This window comes from Euprymna scolopes, chromosome 26 (genome assembly GCF_053919585.1).
Source record: "Euprymna scolopes isolate OS-2025 chromosome 26, ASM5391958v1, whole genome shotgun sequence".
NCBI classification, from domain to species: Eukaryota; Metazoa; Mollusca; class Cephalopoda; order Sepiida; family Sepiolidae; genus Euprymna; species Euprymna scolopes.
In genome coordinates, this window is record NC_136507.1 from 5,612,229 (window position 1) to 5,633,592 (window position 21,364).

A 21,364-nucleotide genomic window follows, 5' to 3' on the forward strand; every position below is an offset into this window, starting at 1 on the left:
CTTTCTCTTATTTAAAAAAAAAATAAAAAAATAAAAATCTTTTGACATATCCAATTAAGTTGGTTAAATCTTCCAAGTTACACCTTTATAGTAATTCATCTTGTAAATCAATATTTTATTCTAACTATCCAGTCCTTTTCAGATTTTATCACTTCATGTCATTAGCTAGAAGAGAAAATTGAAATTTTAATCGCTTTCATTGATTACATATACTATCCAGACCATATTTTTTTGTAAGAAACTTCTGAGGCGCCAGTGTAAGTCAGATTTAAACAGTTTAGAGTTCAAAGCCATTATAAAAATATTCATATTTTTACCATTCTTTACTTTAAATCTTTGAAACGGCCACATGGTAAACAGCTGATGATCTCTGTTTTCTATTTAACAATTTAATTTTTTTTTTCACTGTTATATAGTTGAATCCCCTTTTTGTAATTGTGGATTTTCTAGTGGAAAGTAGGCTTATGCTAGTGCTAAGTCTGCAATTTATTGAATTTAGTATTTTTTATAACATACTCAAACTTGTCTTAGACTACACACACACACACACATATATATATATATTTGTAGTCATCGACACCCAGTCCTGTTTCATTGTATTACAACTCATCAGTGCCATTAGACTAGCACTTTTCCCAAGCCGAGGATTGAATCTAGAACCATCGCGTTGACAGTAAACAGTTCTATCGATCGACCCATGGGAGTGCCGCCCGGAAATTATCTCGCCAAATGTTTATTTAAACAAACATTTGTCCACCACTTTTACAGTGCTCTAACTGCATGTTTATAAACAAACAGTGAGTGTCACATAAAACGATGAGTGTGTGTCAATACATTTATTTCACTTGCTCCTCTTAGTTGCGGACTTATTACCTTAATGCACTTAACAACTGACCGAACAATTCTGTAATGAAATCAACTTTTGAAATAATTATAAAAAGCAAAGTAAAAATAATCCGGGGCGAGGCAAAGTAGATACAACTAGTTGTTTATAAATGAAAGTTTTATTTTTTTTATTTTTAAGGGATGGAAATGAGACAGACAATGAAGTTTTCCGTAGTGGTTCCGAATCGCCTCAATTCAAAATTGAAGTTGAATCGAAACCCAGACGTGCCACTGTCAGTGGTGGCTCTCCGACTCTTGCTCGCCCATCTCTTGTGATTGAAGATCTCGACACACCAACAAAGGAATCCTCACCCACCATTTCTCCTGATGATATGAGCGAAGAACTCAAAGACGAATTACAATTAACTGTGCTGATCAAAGGTAAGAACTTTAATTTTTATCTTCATATGCCTTTTCATCTTTAATAAAAATGAATATGTATCAAACTTTTATACATGTGATATTGCCATAACATTGATATTATCACTCGACAGCAGGACTGAAACATCATAGGTTGATAGAAGCATTGGCAATAGATCAAATTAAGTGGAGAGAAGCCATTTGATAAAGTCAACGACTCCAACGTCCAACTCTCGGTCTCTAAGAACAAGTAACGATAAACGTGTTGTAGTAGTAGTAGTAGTAGTAGTAGTAGTAGTAGTAAAAGTATTTAAGACCTGCAGGAGGTAAACTAAAGTGTGGACTTCAGTAGCTTTCAGGTTACATGTAGATGAAGGGTAAATGTCCCAAGCAAAAGTAAAATCAATAGAAAATCTCAGTTCAGTAGATTTATGTATGTAATGAAGTTCAAATGTAGATAACGATGGTCACAGTTAAGTACAGAGTGAGGCCAAATAATATATGTTTTAATAAAAGCAAATTAGAATGATGAAAAAAATTATTTTGATTTTCTAAATTTACATATGTCATTTTGTTTTATTTAAAAAGAAATAAAACAAAATGACATATGTAAAATTACATATGTCATTTTGTTTTATTTAAAAAGAAATAAAACAAAATGACATATGTAAAATTACATGAGTTAAATGTTTGCTCTTATTGTTTAAACATTGGAGTTAGTAACCCATAATAAATCATGTTTTCAATTGTTATAAGATCATGTGGATCAAACCTTAATTGCACACAGAATGCTTTTTATGCTGCAGCCAACGACCCATTCTTGATAAGCATTTCCACAATGAAAGCAGCATGCTGACCTGTCCAATTCATATGAGTAACCTGAAACGAAATAAAACAAAATGAGATTATATTTGAAAAAATGAAAATTCTTTTTGTTCTTATATATTTTAATTCGTTTTAATTTAGAAGTGTTGGATTATCATTTTGCCTGATCCTGTATAAGAAAAATCTGATTGCCAATGAAGAATGTATTTGAAGAAGGTCAGAGACTACATTAACAAAAACATAAGTTTTTCAATCAAATTTGAGAAATGAAAAGACAAAATTAATAAAGATGTCCGACTCGACCGTAATAGTAGAGCAGAGAATTAAAAGAAATAAAAATATTAGGCTGATGCGTAAAAATATCCATCATATCATTTGCTCTATTTTATCAATTCAAACAGATTGTAAAAACATTTTTGAAAAAAAAATTTAAAAACATTATTTAATTGTATATACACAAAACAGAAACGGATATGATCTTGGTGTGACGATTTTTTTTACTGAATATTCTGCTGCAATAGCGTTATTTTTGTTTATTTTTAAGTATTTTCCCTCTTATTTTTATATTTGAAACAGAAGCAAAATCCCACCCCCACCCTCAAAGATAACCTTTTAAAACTGTATGTGTGTAATTTCGAAGGCAATAAATATGGCAATTAGCCCAACCCTTCTGCTTTTCTAAAATGTCTTAATGGTGGTTTTTAACCTTTTATAACTTTGTTGTTTGTTTTCCTATAATAATAAATGCCGGTGGGAAAAAGCAAATTATAATATTGATTTACAAGCTTTTCTCTGATTTAACCCTTCCCTGTTCACCTTGTTCAGTCAGATCCATTACTTCCTCTCTTATAGTAGAAAAGACATGATTCCATTTCCATTTGATGAAAACCGGTTTTCTTTTTTTCTTGCAGACCATCTAATAGTTGGTCAGTTGTGTACAAATCCCAAGAGTGATAGGGGCCTTCTATCATGTCTGAAAGTGACACAATGTTCAACGAGTGAGATTGGAGATTTGCCGCTGTACAACACATGCTTTCTACCAATCAAAGTTATAAATACAGGATCATTGCCAGCACCCTCAAAATGCAATGCTGGATTGCCATGAACAACAGGAACATGCCTAGGGTGATGAAAACAATTTCAAGTCATGTTATGGTCTTTGCTGTGGATTCAAGTGAGGGCCACATTATGCCACCTTACATTTTCAAAGTCGGTTTGAAAGTCAACACCAAAGTATATCTGGATGTACTGAAGAGTGTGGTAATCCCCTAGTGCAATCAGGTGATCACTGGCAGACTCTGCGTGTGGCAGCAGGACTCAGCACCGGCTCACAAGTCCAAAGAGACCCAGGTTTGGTTTCAGAAGGAGTGCTCTGACTTAGTACTCTTTTCTCATTGGCCCCTCTCCTCCCCTGACCTGAACCCGCTGGACTACTTTGTTTGGTCATCGAGAACATCACCAACATGACCTCCCACAACACCAAAGCCAGCCTGATCGCAGTGTATTCACCAAGTATTTGTCAGTGCTTGTGGAAAAGGCATGCTCCCAGTTCCAAACCCATATCGAGACTGTGATTGAGGCCGAAGGAGGCTACATTGAATAGATATAAGCTCTACAACATAATTAAGTTATCCAAATTGATTTTTTCAATAAAAGTTTTAAAATAAAGTTGTAGTGTTGTTTTCTTAGGGCGACACTTTTATCGTTCCACTCTGTAATTAAAAAAATATTTGGAAATGCTGCTATGGAGCATTAGATGATTATTGTTGGCATTGGTTTCCTCGGTATTTTTCTAGTTAGAATTCTTTCTACAAAGACTTTGGGCACTTAAGGAGGAACCACATGAAGGTTACCAACATTACTAAGTGAAAGTGGTTCTGTGGAACGAACTGGATTTGAACTTGGCATACCCATATTATCGGTATGTGTGATTAACCACTTAGCAACCATCACTTCTCCACTGTTGCTTTCAAACAAGCATATATAGCCCCTATTTATTTGCTTTCCCATGAGAGCAAAAGTTAACACAAAGTCGTTTTTAATGTAGGGTAATATCCAGCTCCCAAGAACGGGGCCCCTTTGACAACTGCCAACCATTCTTTATGTCACAGAGTTTTGGACAGTACCTACCATTTGTCTTTTATGTCTTCATGAAGTAAAAATATTTTTTCTTTCTTGATAATAATTATGAAGTATGAAAACCTTGCAAGGTCCGCAAACTTTTAGTAGTGTACTCTACCCCAGCAACTTTTGAAAACTTTTAGTAGTGTACTCTACCCCAGCAATTTTTGAAAACATTTAGTAGCGTACTCTACCCCAGCAATTTTTGAAAACTTTTAGTAGTGTACTCTACCTCAGCAATTTTTGAAAACTTTTAGTAGTGTACTCTACCCCAGCAATTTTTGAAAACATTTAGTAGTGTACTCTACCCCAGCAATTTTTGCAAACTTTTAGTAGTGTACTCTACCCCAGCAATTTTTGAAAACTTTTAGTAGTGTACTCTACCCCAGCAATTTTTGAAAACTTTTAGTAGTGTACTCTACCCCAGCAATTTTTGAAAACTTTTAGTAGTGTACTCTACCCCAGCAATTTTTGAAAACATTTAGTAGTGTACTCTACCCCAGCAATTTTTGAAAACTTTTAGTAGTGTACTCTACCCCAGCAATTTTTGAAAACTTTTAGTAGTGTACTCTACCCCAGCAATTTTTGAAAACTTTTAGTAGTGTACTCTACCCCAGCAATTTTTGAAAACATTTAGTAGTGTACTCTACCCCAGCAATTTTTTAAAACTTTTAGTAGTGTACTCTACCCCAGCAATTTTTTAAAACATTTAGTAGTGTACTCTACCCCAGCAATTTTTGAAAACTTTTAGTAGTGTACTCTACCCCAGCAATTTTTGAAAACATTTAGTAGTGTACTCTACCCCAGCAATTTTTGAAAACATTTAGTAGTGTACTCTACCCCAGCAATTTTTGAAAACTTTTAGTAGTGTACTCTACCCCAGCAATTTTTGAAAACATTTAGTAGTGTACTCTACCCCAGCAATTTTTGAAAACTTTTAGTAGTGTACTCTACCCCAGCAATTTTTGAAAACATTTAGTAGTGTACTCTACCCCAGCAATTTTTGAAAACTTTTAGTAGTGTACTCTACCCCAGCAATTTTTGAAAACTTTTAGTAGTGTACTCTACCCCAGCAATTTTTGAAAACTTTTAGTAGTGTACTCTACCCCAGCAATTTTTGAAAACATTTAGTAGTGTACTCTACCCCAGCAATTTTTGAAAACTTTTAGTAGTGTACTCTACCCCAGCAATTTTTTAAAACATTTAGTAGTGTACTCTACCCCAGCAATTTTTGAAAACTTTTAGTAGTGTACTCTACCCCAGCAATTTTTGAAAACATTTAGTAGTGTACTCTACCCCAGCAATTTTTGAAAACATTTAGTAGTGTACTCTACCCCAGCAATTTTTGAAAACTTTTAGTAGTGTACTCTACCCCAGCAATTTTTGAAAACATTTAGTAGTGTACTCTACCCCAGCAATTTTTGAAAACTTTTAGTAGTGTACTCTACCCCAGCAATTTTTGAAAACATTTAGTAGTGTACTCTACCCCAGCAATTTTTGAAAACTTTTAGTAGTGTACTCTACCCCAGCAATTTTTGAAAACTTTTAGTAGTGTACTCTACCCCAGCAAGTTTTGAAAACTTTTAGTAGTGTACTCTACCCCAGCAATTTTTGAAAACATTTAGTAGTGTACTCTACCCCAGCAATTTTTGAAAACATTTAGTAGTGTACTCTACCCCAGCAATTTTTGAAAACTTTTAGTAGTGTACTCTACCCCAGCAATTTTTTAAAACATTTAGTAGTGTACTCTACCCCAGCAATTTTTGAAAACTTTTAGTAGTGTACTCTACCCCAGCAATTTTTGAAAACATTTAGTAGTGTACTCTACCCCAGCAATTTTTGAAAACATTTAGTAGTGTACTCTACCCCAGCAATTTTTGCAAACTTTTAGTAGTGTACTCTACCCCAGCAATTTTTGAAAACATTTAGTAGTGTACTCTACCCCAGCAATTTTTGAAAACTTTTAGTAGTGTACTCTACCCCAGCCATTTTTGAAAACATTTAGTAGTGTACTCTACCCCAGCAATTTTTGCAAACTTTTAGTAGTGTACTCTACCCCAGCAATTTTTGAAAACTTTTAGTAGTGTACTCTACCCCAGCAATTTTTGAAAACTTTTAGTAGTGTACTCTACCCCAGCAATTTTTGAAAACATTTAGTAGTGTACTCTACCCCAGCAATTTTTGAAAACTTTTAGTAGTGTACTCTACCCCAGCAATTTTTGAAAACTTTTAGTAGTGTACTCTACCCGAGCAATTTTTTAAAACTTTTAGTAGTGTACTCTACCCCAGCAATTTTTGAAAACATTTAGTAGTGTACTCTACCCCAGCAATTTTTTAAAACATTTAGTAGTGTACTCTACCCCAGCAATTTTTGCAAACTTTTAGTAGTGTACTCTACCCCAGCAATTTTTGAAAACATTTAGTAGTGTACTCTACCCCAGCAATTTTTGAAAACTTTTAGTAGTGTACTCTACCCCAGCAATTTTTGAAAACTTTTAGTAGTGTACTCTACCCCAGCAATTTTTGAAAACTTTTAGTAGTGTACTCTACCTCAGCAATTTTTGAAAACTTTTAGTAGTGTACTCTACCCCAGCAATTTTTGAAAACTTTTAGTAGTGTACTCTACCCCAGCAATTTTTGAAAACTTTTAGTAGTGTACTCTACCCCAGCAATTTTGGAAAACTTTTAGTAGTGTACTCTACCCCAGCAATTTTTGAAAACTTTTAGTAGTGTACTCTACCCCAGCAATTTTTGAAAACTTTTAGTAGTGTACTCTACCTCAGCAATTTTTGAAAACTTTTAGTAGTGTACTCTACCCCAGCAATTTTTGAAAACTTTTAGTAGTGTACTCTACCCCAGCAATTTTTGAAAACATTTAGTAGTGTACTCTACCCCAGCAATTTTTGAAAACTTTTAGTAGTGTACTCTACCCCAGCAATTTTTGAAAACTTTTAGTAGTGTACTCTACCCCAGCAATTTTTGAAAACTTTTAGTAGTGTACTCTACCCCAGCAATTTTTGAAAACATTTAGTAGTGTACTCTACCCCAGCAATTTTTGAAAACATTTAGTAGTGTACTCTACCCCAGCAATTTTTGAAAACTTTTAGTAGTGTACTCTACCCCAGCAATTTTTGAAAACATTTAGTAGTGTACTCTACCCCAGCAATTTTTGAAAACTTTTAGTAGTGTACTCTACCCCAGCAATTTTTGAAAACTTTTAGTAGTGTACTCTACCCCAGCAATTTTTGAAAACTTTTAGTAGTGTACTCTACCCCAGCAATTTTTGCAAACTTTTAGTAGTGTACTCTACCCCAGCAATTTTTGCAAACTTTTAGTAGTGTACTCTACCCCAGCAATTTTTGAAAACTTTTAGTAGTGTACTCTACCCCAGCAATTTTTGAAAACTTTTAGTAGTGTACTCTACCCCAGCAATTTTTGAAAACTTTTAGTAGTGTACTCTACCTCAGCAATTTTTGAAAACATTTAGTAGTGTACTCTACCCCAGCAATTTTTGAAAACTTTTAGTAGTGTACTCTACCCCAGCAATTTTTGAAAACTTTTAGTAGTGTACTCTACCCCAGCAATTTTTGAAAACTTTTAGTAGTGTACTCTACCCCAGCAATTTTTGAAAACATTTAGTAGCATACTCTACCCCAGCAATTTTTGAAAACTTTTAGTAGTGTACTCTACCCCAGCAATTTTTGAAAACATTTAGTAGCGTACTCTACCCCAGCAATTTTTGAAAACTTTTAGTAGTGTACTCTACCTCAGCAATTTTTGAAAACTTTTAGTAGTGTACTCTACCCCAGCAATTTTTGAAAACTTTTAGTAGTGTACTCTACCCCAGCAATTTTTGAAAACTTTTAGTAGTGTACTCTACCCCAGCAATTTTTGAAAACTTTTAGTAGTGTACTCTACCCCAGCAATTTTTGAAAACTTTTAGTAGTGTACTCTACCCCAGCAATTTTTGAAAACTTTTAGTAGTGTACTCTACCTCAGCAATTTTTGAAAACTTTTAGTAGTGTACTCTACCCCAGCAATTTTTGAAAACTTTTAGTAGTGTACTCTACCCCAGCAATTTTTGAAAACATTTAGTAGTGTACTCTACCCCAGCAATTTTTGAAAACTTTTAGTAGTGTACTCTACCCCAGCAATTTTTGAAAACTTTTAGTAATGTACTCTACCCCAGCAATTTTTGAAAACTTTTAGTAGTGTACTCTACCCCAGCAATTTTTGAAAACTTTTAGTAGTGTACTCTACCCCAGCAATTTTTGAAAACTTTTAGTAGTGTACTCTACCCCAGCAACTTTTGAAAACTTTTAGTAGTGTACTCTACCCCAGCAATTTTTGAAAACTTTTAGTAGTGTACTCTACCCCAGCAATTTTTGAAAACATTTAGTAGTGTACTCTACCCCAGCAATTTTTGAAAACTTTTAGTAATGTACTCTACCCCAGCAATTTTTGAAAACTTTTAGTAGTGTACTCTACCCCAGCAATTTTTGAAAACTTTTAGTAGTGTACTCTACCCCAGCAATTTTTGAAAACATTCAGTAGTGTACTCTACCCCAGCAATTTTTGAAAACTTTTAGTAGTGTACTCTACCCCAGCAATTTTTGAAAACTTTTAGTAGTGTACTCTACCCCAGCAATTTTTGAAAACTTTTAGTAGTGTACTCTACCCCAGCAACTTTTGAAAACTTTTAGTAGTGTACTCTACCCCAGCAATTTTTGAAAACTTTTAGTAGTGTACTCTACCCCAGCAATTTTTGAAAACTTTTAGTAGTGTACTCTACCCCAGCAACTTTTGAAAACTTTTAGTAGTGTACTCTACCCCAGCAACTTTTGAAAACTTTTAGTAGTGTACTCTACCCCAGCAACTTTTGAAAACTTTTAGTAGTGTACTCTACCCCAGCAATTTTTGAAAACTTTTAGTAGTGTACTCTACCCCAGCAATTTTTGAAAACTTTAAGTAGTGTACTCTACCCCAGCAACTTTTGAAAACTTTTAGTAGTGTACTCTACCCCAGCAATTTTTGAAAACTTTTAGTAGTGTACTCTACCCCAGCAACTTTTGAAAACTTTTAGTAGTGTACTCTACCCCAGCAACTTTTGAAAACTTTTAGTAGTGTACTCTACCCCAGCAACTTTTGAAAACTTTTAGTAGTGTACTCTACCCCAGCAACTTTTGAAAACTTTTAGTAGTGTACTCTACCCCAGCAACTTTTGAAAACTTTTAGTAGTGTACTCTACCCCAGCAATTTTTGAAAACTTTTAGTAGTGTACTCTACCCCAGCAATTTTTGAAAACTTTTAGTAGTGTACTCTACCCCAGCAATTTTTGAAAACTTTTAGTAGTGTACTCTACCCCAGCAACTTTTGAAAACTTTTAGTAGTGTACTCTACCCCAGCAACTTTTGAAAACTTTTAGTAGTGTACTCTACCCCAGCAACTTTTGAAAACTTTTAGTAGTGTACTCTAACCCAGCAACTTTTGAAAACTTTTAGTAGTGTACTCTACCCCAGCAATTTTTGAAAACTTTTAGTAGTGTACTCTACCCCAGCAACTTTTGAAAACTTTTAGTAGTGTACTCTACCCCAGCAACTTTTGAAAACTTTTAGTAGTGTACTCTACCCCAGCAACTTTTGAAAACTTTTAGTAGTGTACTCTACCCCAGCAATTTTTGAAAACTTTTAGTAGTGTACTCTACCCCAGCAATTTTTGAAAACTTTTAGTAGTGTACTCTACCCCAGCAACTTTTGAAAACTTTTAGTAGTGTACTCTACCCCAGCAATTTTTGAAAACTTTTAGTAGTGTACTCTACCCCAGCAACTTTTGAAAACTTTTAGTAGTGTACTCTACCCCAGCAATTTTTGAAAACTTTTAGTAGTGTACTCTACCCCAGCAATTTTTGAAAACTTTTAGTAGTGTACTCTACCCCAGCAACTTTTGAAAACTTTTAGTAGTGTACTCTACCCCAGCAACTTTTGAAAACTTTTAGTAGTGTACTCTACCCCAGCAATTTTTGAAAACTTTTAGTAGTGTACTCTACCCCAGCAATTTTTGAAAACTTTTAGTAGTGTACTCTACCTCAGCAATTTTTGAAAACTTTTAGTAGTGTACTCTACCCCAGCAATTTTTGTAAACATTTAGTAGTGTAATCTACCCCAGCAATTTTTTAAAACTTTTAGTAGTGTACTCTACCCCAGCAATTTTTGAAAACTTTTAGTAGTGTAATCTACCCCAGCAATTTTTTAAAACTTTTAGTAGTGTACTCTACCCCAGCAATTTTTGAAAACTTTTAGTAGTGTACTCTACCCCAGCAATTTTTGAAAACTTTTAGTAGTGTACTCTACCTCAGCAATTTTTGAAAACTTTTAGTAGTGTACTCTACCCCAGCAATTTTTGAAAACTTTTAGTAGTGTACTCTACCCCAGCAATTTTTGAAAACTTTTAGTAGTGTACTCTACCCCAGCAATTTTTGAAAACTTTTAGTAGTGTACTCTACCCCAGCAATTTTTGAAAACTTTTAGTAGTGTACTCTACCCCAGCAATTTTTGCAAACATTTAGTAGTGTACTCTACCTCAGCAATTTTTGAAAACTTTTAGTAGTGTACTCTACCCCAGCAATTTTTTAAAACATTTAGTAGTGTACTCTACCCCAGCAATTTTTGAAAACTTTTAGTAGTGTACTCTACCCCAGCAATTTTTGAAAACTTTTAGTAGTGTACTCTACCCCAGCAATTTTTTAAAACATTTAGTAGTGTACTCTACCCCAGCAATTTTTGAAAACTTTTAGTAGTGTACTCTACCCCAGCAATTTTTGAAAACATTTAGTAGTGTAATCTACCCCAGCAATTTTTTAAAACATTTAGTAGTGTAATCTACCCCAGCAATTTTTGCAAACTTTTAGTAGTGTACTCTACCCCAGCAATTTTTGAAAACTTTTAGTAGTGTACTCTACCCCAGCAATTTTTTAAAACATTTAGTAGTGTACTCTACCCCAGCAATTTTTGAAAACTTTTAGTAGTGTACTCTACCCCAGCAATTTTTGAAAACATTTAGTAGTGTACTCTACCCCAGCAATTTTTGAAAACATTTAGTAGTGTACTCTACCCCAGCAATTTTTGCAAACTTTTAGTAGTGTACTCTACCCCAGCAATTTTTGAAAACATTTAGTAGTGTACTCTACCCCAGCAATTTTTGAAAACTTTTAGTAGTGTACTCTACCCCAGCCATTTTTGAAAACATTTAGTAGTGTACTCTACCCCAGCAATTTTTGCAAACTTTTAGAAGTGTACTCTACCCCAGCAATTTTTGAAAACTTTTAGTAGTGTACTCTACCCCAGCAATTTTTGAAAACTTTTAGTAGTGTACTCTACCCCAGCAATTTTTGAAAACATTTAGTAGTGTACTCTACCCCAGCAATTTTTGAAAACTTTTAGTAGTGTACTCTACCCCAGCAATTTTTGAAAACTTTTAGTAGTGTACTCTACCCCAGCAATTTTTTAAAACTTTTAGTAGTGTACTCTACCCCAGCAATTTTTGAAAACATTTAGTAGTGTACTCTACCCCAGCAATTTTTTAAAACATTTAGTAGTGTACTCTACCCCAGCAATTTTTGAAAACTTTTAGTAGTGTACTCTACCCCAGCAATTTTTGAAAACATTTAGTAGTGTAATCTACCCCAGCAATTTTTTAAAACATTTAGTAGTGTAATCTACCCCAGCAATTTTTGCAAACTTTTAGTAGTGTACTCTACCCCAGCAATTTTTGAAAACTTTTAGTAGTGTACTCTACCCCAGCAATTTTTTAAAACATTTAGTAGTGTACTCTACCCCAGCAATTTTTGAAAACTTTTAGTAGTGTACTCTACCCCAGCAATTTTTGAAAACATTTAGTAGTGTACTCTACCCCAGCAATTTTTGAAAACATTTAGTAGTGTACTCTACCCCAGCAATTTTTGCAAACTTTTAGTAGTGTACTCTACCCCAGCAATTTTTGAAAACATTTAGTAGTGTACTCTACCCCAGCAATTTTTGAAAACTTTTAGTAGTGTACTCTACCCCAGCCATTTTTGAAAACATTTAGTAGTGTACTCTACCCCAGCAATTTTTGCAAACTTTTAGAAGTGTACTCTACCCCAGCAATTTTTGAAAACTTTTAGTAGTGTACTCTACCCCAGCAATTTTTGAAAACTTTTAGTAGTGTACTCTACCCCAGCAATTTTTGAAAACATTTAGTAGTGTACTCTACCCCAGCAATTTTTGAAAACTTTTAGTAGTGTACTCTACCCCAGCAATTTTTGAAAACTTTTAGTAGTGTACTCTACCCCAGCAATTTTTTAAAACTTTTAGTAGTGTACTCTACCCCAGCAATTTTTGAAAACATTTAGTAGTGTACTCTACCCCAGCAATTTTTTAAAACATTTAGTAGTGTACTCTACCCCAGCAATTTTTGCAAACTTTTAGTAGTGTACTCTACCCCAGCAATTTTTGAAAACATTTAGTAGTGTACTCTACCCCAGCAATTTTTGAAAACTTTTAGTAGTGTACTCTACCCCAGCAATTTTTGAAAACTTTTAGTAGTGTACTCTACCCCAGCAATTTTTGAAAACTTTTAGTAGTGTACTCTACCTCAGCAATTTTTGAAAACTTTTAGTAGTGTACTCTACCCCAGCAATTTTTGAAAACTTTTAGTAGTGTACTCTACCCCAGCAATTTTTGAAAACTTTTAGTAGTGTACTCTACCCCAGAAATTTTTGAAAACTTTTAGTAGTGTACTCTACCCCAGCAATTTTTGAAAACTTTTAGTAGTGTACTCTACCCCAGCAATTTTTGAAAACTTTTAGTAGTGTACTCTACCTCAGCAATTTTTGAAAACTTTTAGTAGTGTACTCTACCCCAGCAATTTTTGAAAACTTTTAGTAGTGTACTCTACCCCAGCAATTTTTGAAAACATTTAGTAGTGTACTCTACCCCAGCAATTTTTGAAAACTTTTAGTAGTGTACTCTACCCCAGCAATTTTTGAAAACTTTTAGTAGTGTACTCTACCCCAGCAATTTTTGAAAACTTTTAGTAGTGTACTCTACCCCAGCAATTTTTGAAAACATTTAGTAGTGTACTCTACCCCAGCAATTTTTGAAAACATTTAGTAGTGTACTCTACCCCAGCAATTTTTGAAAACTTTTAGTAGTGTACTCTACCCCAGCAATTTTTGAAAACATTTAGTAGTGTACTCTACCCAAGCAATTTTTGAAAACTTTTAGTAGTGTACTCTACCCCAGCAATTTTTGAAAACTTTTAGTAGTGTACTCTACCCCAGCAATTTTTGAAAACTTTTAGTAGTGTACTCTACCCCAGCAATTTTTGCAAACTTTTAGTAGTGTACTCTACCCCAGCAATTTTTGCAAACTTTTAGTAGTGTACTCTACCCCAGCAATTTTTGAAAACTTTTAGTAGTGTACTCTACCCCAGCAATTTTTGAAAACTTTTAGTAGTGTACTCTACCCCAGCAATTTTTGAAAACTTTTAGTAGTGTACTCTACCTCAGCAATTTTTGAAAACATTTAGTAGTGTACTCTACCCCAGCAATTTTTGAAAACTTTTAGTAGTGTACTCTACCACAGCTATTTTTGAAAACTTTTAGTAGTGTACTCTACCCCAGCAATTTTTGAAAACTTTTAGTAGTGTACTCTACCCCAGCAATTTTTGAAAACATTTAGTAGCATACTCTACCCCAGCAATTTTTGAAAACTTTTAGTAGTGTACTCTACCCCAGCAATTTTTGAAAACATTTAGTAGCGTACTCTACCCCAGCAATTTTTGAAAACTTTTAGTAGTGTACTCTACCTCAGCAATTTTTGAAAACTTTTAGTAGTGTACTCTACCCCAGCAATTTTTGAAAACTTTTAGTAGTGTACTCTACCCCAGCAATTTTTGAAAACTTTTAGTAGTGTACTCTACCCCAGCAATTTTTGAAAACTTTTAGTAGTGTACTCTACCCCAGCAATTTTTGAAAACTTTTAGTAGTGTACTCTACCCCAGCAATTTTTGAAAACATTTAGTAGTGTACTCTACCCCAGCAATTTTTGAAAACTTTTAGTAGTGTACTCTACCCCAGCAATTTTTGAAAACTTTTAGTAGTGTACTCTACCCCAGCAATTTTTGAAAACATTTAGTAGTGTACTCTACCCCAGCAATTTTTGAAAACTTTTAGTAGTGTACTCTACCCCAGCAATTTTTGAAAACTTTTAGTAATGTACTCTACCCCAGCAATTTTTGAAAACTTTTAGTAGTGTACTCTACCCCAGCAATTTTTGAAAACTTTTAGTAGTGTACTCTACCCCAGCAATTTTTGAAAACTTTTAGTAGTGTACTCTACCCCAGCAACTTTTGAAAACTTTTAGTAGTGTACTCTACCCCAGCAATTTTTGAAAACTTTTAGTAGTGTACTCTACCCCAGCAATTTTTGAAAACATTTAGTAGTGTACTCTACCCCAGCAATTTTTGAAAACTTTTAGTAATGTACTCTACCCCAGCAATTTTTGAAAACTTTTAGTAGTGTACTCTACCCCAGCAATTTTTGAAAACTTTTAGTAGTGTACTCTACCCCAGCAATTTTTGAAAACATTCAGTAGTGTACTCTACCCCAGCAATTTTTGAAAACTTTTAGTAGTGTACTCTACCCCAGCAATTTTTGAAAACTTTTAGTAGTGTACTCTACCCCAGCAATTTTTGAAAACTTTTAGTAGTGTACTCTACCCCAGCAACTTTTGAAAACTTTTAGTAGTGTACTCTACCCCAGCAATTTTTGAAAACTTTTCGTAGTGTACTCTACCCCAGCAATTTTTGAAAACTTTTAGTAGTGTACTCTACCCCAGCAATTTTTGAAAACTTTTAGTAGTGTACTCTACCCCAGCAACTTTTGAAAACTTTTAGTAGTGTACTCTACCCCAGCAATTTTTGTAAACATTTAGTAGTGTAATCTACCCCAGCAATTTTTGAAAACTTTTAGTAGTGTACTCTACCCCAGCAATTTTTGAAAACTTTTAGTAGTGTACTCTACCCCAGCAATTTTTTAAAACTTTTAGTAGTGTACTCTACCCCAGCAATTTTTGAAAACTTTTAGTAGTGTACTCTACCCCAGCAATTTTTGAAAACTTTTAGTAGTGTACTCTACCTCAGCAATTTTTGAAAACTTTTAGTAGTGTACTCTACCCCAGCAATTTTTGAAAACTTTTAGTAGTGTACTCTACCCCAGCAATTTTTGAAAACTTTTAGTAGTGTACTCTACCCCAGCAATTTTTGAAAACTTTTAGTAGTGTACTCTACCCCAGCAATTTTTGAAAACTTTTAGTAGTGTACTCTACCCCAGCAATTTTTGCAAACATTTAGTAGTGTAATCTACCCCAGCAATTTTTGAAAACTTTTAGTAGTGTACTCTACCCCAGCAATTTTTTAAAACATTTAGTAGTGTACTCTACCCCAGCAATTTTTGAAAACTTTTAGTAGTGTACTCTACCCCAGCAATTTTTGAAAACTTTTAGTAGTGTACTCTACCCCAGCAATTTTTTAAAACATTTAGTAGTGTACTCTACCCCAGCAATTTTTGAAAACTTTTAGTAGTGTACTCTACCCCAGCAATTTTTGAAAACATTTAGTAGTGTAATCTACCCCAGCAATTTTTGAAAACATTTAGTAGTGTAATCTACCCCAGCAATTTTTGAAAACTTTTAGTAGTGTACTCTACCCCAGCAATTTTTTAAAACATTTAGTAGTGTACTCTACCCCAGCAATTTTTGAAAACTTTTAGTAGTGTACTCTACCCCAGCAATTTTTGCAAACATTTAGTAGTGTAATCTACCCCAGCAATTTTTGAAAACTTTTAGTAGTGTACTCTACCCCAGCAATTTTTTAAAACATTTAGTAGTGTACTCTATCTACCCCAGCAATTTTTGAAAACTTTTAGTAGTGTACTCTACCCCAGCAATTTTTGAAAACATTTAGTAGTGTACTCTACCCCAGCAATTTTTTAAAACATTTAGTAGTGTACTCTACCCCAGCAATTTTTGAAAACTTTAAGTAGTGTACTCTACCCCAGCAATTTTTGAAAACTTTTAGTAGTGTACTCTACCCCAGCAATTTTTGAAAACTTTTAGTAGTGTACTCTACCCCAGCAATTTTTGAAAACATTTAGTAGTGTACTCTACCCCAGCAATTTTTGAAAACTTTTAGTAGTGTACTCTACCCCAGCAATTTTTTAAAACATTTAGTAGTGTACTCTACCCCAGCAATTTTTGAAAACTTTTAGTAGTGTACTCTACCCCAGCAATTTTTGAAAACTTTTAGTAGTGTACTCTACCCCAGCAATTTTTGAAAACTTTTAGTAGTGTACTCTACCCCAGCAATTTTTGAAAACATTTAGTAGTGTACTCTACCCCAGCAATTTTTTAAAACTTTTAGTAGTGTACTCTACCCCAGCAATTTTTGAAAACTTTTAGTAGTGTACTCTACCCCAGCAATTTTTGAAAACTTTTAGTAGTGTACTCTACCCCAGCAATTTTTTAAAACATTTAGTAGTGTACTCTACCCCAGCAATTTTTGAAAACTTTTAGTAGTGTACTCTACCCCAGCAATTTTTTAAAACATTTAGTAGTGTAATCTACCCCAGCAATTTTTGAAAACTTTTAGTAGTGTAATCTACCCCAGCAATTTTTTAAAACATTTAGTAGTGTAATCTACCCCAGCAATTTTTTAAAACATTTAGTAGTGTAATCTACCCCAGCAATTTTTGAAAACTTTTAGTAGTGTACTCTACCCCAGCAATTTTTTAAAACATTTAGTAGTGTACTCTACCCCAGCAATTTTTGAAAACTTTTAGTAGTGTACTCTACCCCAGCAATTTTTGAAAACTTTTAGTAGTGTACTCTACCCAAGCAATTTATGAAAACATTTAGTAGTGTACTCTACCCCAGCAATTTTTGAAAACTTTTAGTAGTGTACTCTACCTCAGCAATTTTTGAAAACTTTTAGTAGTGTACTCTACCTCAGCAATTTTTGAAAACATTTAGTAGCGTACTCTACCCCAGCAATTTTTTAAAACTTTTAGTAGCGTACTCTACCTAAGCAATTTTTGAAAACATTTAGTAGTGTACTCTACCCCAGCAATTTTTGAAAACTTTTAGTAGCGTACTCTACCCCAGCAATTTTTGAAAACTTTTAGTAGTGTACTCTACCCCAGCAATTTTTGAAAACTTTTAGTAGTGTACTCTACCTCAGCAATTTTTGAAAACTTTTAGTAGTGTACTCTACCCCAGCAATTTTTGAAAACATTTAGTAGTGTACTCTACCCCAGCAAGTTTTGAAAACATTTAGTAGTGTACTCTACCCCAGCAATTTTTGAAAACATTTAGTAGTGTACTCTTCCCCAGCAATTTTTGAAAACTTTTAGTAGTGTACTCTACCCCAGCAATTTTTGAAAACTTTTAGTAGCGTACTCTACCTAAGCAATTTTTGAAAACATTTAGTAGTGTACTCTACCCCAGCAATTTTTGAAAACTTTTAGTAGTGTACTCTACCCCAGCAATTTTTGAAAACTTTTAGTAGTGTACTCTACCCCAGCAATTTTTGAAAACTTTTAGTAGTGTACTCTACCCCAGCAATTTTTGAAAACTTTTAGTAGTGTACTCTACCCCAGCAATTTTTGAAAACATTTAGTAGTGTACTCTACCCCAGCAATTTTTGAAAACTTTTAGTAGTGTACTCTACCCCAGCAATTTTTGAAAACTTTTAGTAGTGTAATCTACCCCAGCAATTTTTGAAAACATTTAGTAGCGTACTCTACCCCAGCAATTTTTGAAAACTTTTAGTAGTGTACTCTACCCCAGCAATTTTTGAAAACTTTTAGTAGTGTACTCTACCTCAGCAATTTTTGAAAACATTTAGTAGCGTACTCTACCCCAGCAATTTTTGAAAACTTTTAGTAGCGTACTCTACCCCAGCAATTTTTGAAAACATTTAGTAGTGTACTCTACCCCAGCAATTTTTGAAAACATTTAGTAGTGTACTCCACCCCAGCAATTTTTGAAAACATTTAGTAGTGTACTCTACCTCAGCAATTTTTGAAAACTTTTAGTAGTGTACTCTACCCCAGCAATTTTTGAAAACATTTAGTAGTGTACTCTACCCCAGCAATTTTTGAAAACATTTAGTAGTGTACTCTACCCCAGCAATTTTTGAAAACTTTTAGTAGTGTACTCTACCTCAGCAATTTTTGCAAACATTTAGTAGTGTACTCTACCCCAGCAATTTTTGCAAACATTTAGTAGTGTACTCTACCCCAGCAATTTTTGCAAACATTTAGTAGTGTACTCTACCCCAGCAATTTTTGAAAACATTTAGTAGTGTACTCTACCCCAGCAATTTTTTAAAACTTTTAGTAGTGTACTCTACCCCAGCAATTTTTGAAAACTTTTAGTAGCGTACTCTACCTAAGCAATTTTTGAAAACATTTAGTAGTGTACTCTACCCCAGAAATTTTTGAAAACTTTTAGTAGTGTACTCTACCCCAGCAATTTTTGAAAACTTTTAGTAGTGTACTCTACCCCAGCAATTTTTGAAAACATTTAGTAGTGTACTCTACCCCAGCAATTTTTGAAAACATTTAGTAGTGTACTCTACCCCAGCAATTTTTGAAAACATTTAGTAGTGTACTCTACCCCAGCAATTTTTGCAAACATTTAGTAGTGTACTCTACCCCAGCAATTTTTGAAAACATTTAGTAGTGTACTCTACCCCAGCAATTTTTGAAAACTTTTAGTAGTGTACTCTACCCCAGCAATTTTTGCAAACATTTAGTAGTGTAATCTACCCCAGCAATTTTTGAAAACTTTTAGTAGTGTACTCTACCCCAGCAATTTTTTAAAACATTTAGTAGTGTACTCTATCTACCCCAGCAATTTTTGAAAACTTTTAGTAGTGTACTCTACCCCAGCAATTTTTGAAAACATTTAGTAGTGTACTCTACCCCAGCAATTTTTTAAAACATTTAGTAGTGTACTCTACCCCAGCAATTTTTGAAAACTTTAAGTAGTGTACTCTACCCCAGCAATTTTTGAAAACTTTTAGTAGTGTACTCTACCCCAGCAATTTTTGAAAACTTTTAGTAGTGTACTCTACCCCAGCAATTTTTGAAAACATTTAGTAGTGTACTCTACCCCAGCAATTTTTGAAAACTTTTAGTAGTGTACTCTACCCCAGCAATTTTTTAAAACATTTAGTAGTGTACTCTACCCCAGCAATTTTTGAAAACTTTTAGTAGTGTACTCTACCCCAGCAATTTTTGAAAACTTTTAGTAGTGTACTCTACCCCAGCAATTTTTGAAAACTTTTAGTAGTGTACTCTACCCCAGCAATTTTTGAAAACATTTAGTAGTGTACTCTACCCCAGCAATTTTTTAAAACTTTTAGTAGTGTACTCTACCCCAGCAATTTTTGAAAACTTTTAGTAGTGTACTCTACCCCAGCAATTTTTGAAAACTTTTAGTAGTGTACTCTACCCAAGCAATTTTTTAAAACATTTAGTAGTGTACTCTACCCCAGCAATTTTTGAAAACTTTTAGTAGTGTACTCTACCCCAGCAATTTTTTAAAACATTTAGTAGTGTAATCTACCCCAGCAATTTTTGAAAACTTTTAGTAGTGTAATCTACCCCAGCAATTTTTTAAAACATTTAGTAGTGTAATCTACCCCAGCAATTTTTTAAAACATTTAGTAGTGTAATCTACCCCAGCAATTTTTGAAAACTTTTAGTAGTGTACTCTACCCCAGCAATTTTTTAAAACATTTAGTAGTGTACTCTACCCCAGCAATTTTTGAAAACTTTTAGTAGTGTACTCTACCCCAGCAATTTTTGAAAACTTTTAGTAGTGTACTCTACCCAAGCAATTTATGAAAACATTTAGTAGTGTACTCTACCCCAGCAATTTTTGAAAACTTTTAGTAGTGTACTCTACCTCAGCAATTTTTGAAAACTTTTAGTAGTGTACTCTACCTCAGCAATTTTTGAAAACATTTAGTAGCGTACTCTACCCCAGCAATTTTTTAAAACTTTTAGTAGCGTACTCTACCTAAGCAATTTTTGAAAACATTTAGTAGTGTACTCTACCCCAGCAATTTTTGAAAACTTTTAGTAGCGTACTCTACCCCAGCAATTTTTGAAAACTTTTAGTAGTGTACTCTACCCCAGCAATTTTTGAAAACTTTTAGTAGTGTACTCTACCTCAGCAATTTTTGAAAACTTTTAGTAGTGTACTCTACCCCAGCAATTTTTGAAAACATTTAGTAGTGTACTCTACCCCAGCAAGTTTTGAAAACATTTAGTAGTGTACTCTACCCCAGCAATTTTTGAAAACATTTAGTAGTGTACTCTTCCCCAGCAATTTTTGAAAACTTTTAGTAGTGTACTCTACCCCAGCAATTTTTGAAAACTTTTAGTAGCGTACTCTACCTAAGCAATTTTTGAAAACATTTAGTAGTGTACTCTACCCCAGCAATTTTTGAAAACTTTTAGTAGTGTACTCTACCCCAGCAATTTTTGAAAACTTTTAGTAGTGTACTCTACCCCAGCAATTTTTGAAAACTTTTAGTAGTGTACTCTACCCCAGCAATTTTTGAAAACTTTTAGTAGTGTACTCTACCCCAGCAATTTTTGAAAACATTTAGTAGTGTACTCTACCCCAGCAATTTTTGAAAACTTTTAGTAGTGTACTCTACCCCAGCAATTTTTGAAAACTTTTAGTAGTGTAATCTACCCCAGCAATTTTTGAAAACATTTAGTAGCGTACTCTACCCCAGCAATTTTTGAAAACTTTTAGTAGTGTACTCTACCCCAGCAATTTTTGAAAACTTTTAGTAGTGTACTCTACCTCAGCAATTTTTGAAAACATTTAGTAGCGTACTCTACCCCAGCAATTTTTGAAAACTTTTAGTAGCGTACTCTACCCCAGCAATTTTTGAAAACATTTAGTAGTGTACTCTACCCCAGCAATTTTTGAAAACATTTAGTAGTGTACTCCACCCCAGCAATTTTTGAAAACATTTAGTAGTGTACTCTACCTCAGCAATTTTTGAAAACTTTTAGTAGTGTACTCTACCCCAGCAATTTTTGAAAACATTT

General features: G+C 34.0%; 1 protein-coding gene across 1 annotated transcript in view; it reads left to right on the forward strand.

Moving 5' to 3' along the window:
• Window positions 1-21,364, forward strand: part of LOC145247789 (uncharacterized) — a 372,873-nt gene that overhangs the window by 53,242 nt on the left and 298,267 nt on the right. Inside the window, exon 3 of the mRNA XM_080109427.1 lies at window positions 1,025-1,266. Within this exon, the coding sequence (XP_079965553.1) occupies window positions 1,025-1,266 (242 nt within the window). The remainder of the gene's footprint in view (window positions 1-1,024; window positions 1,267-21,364) is intronic.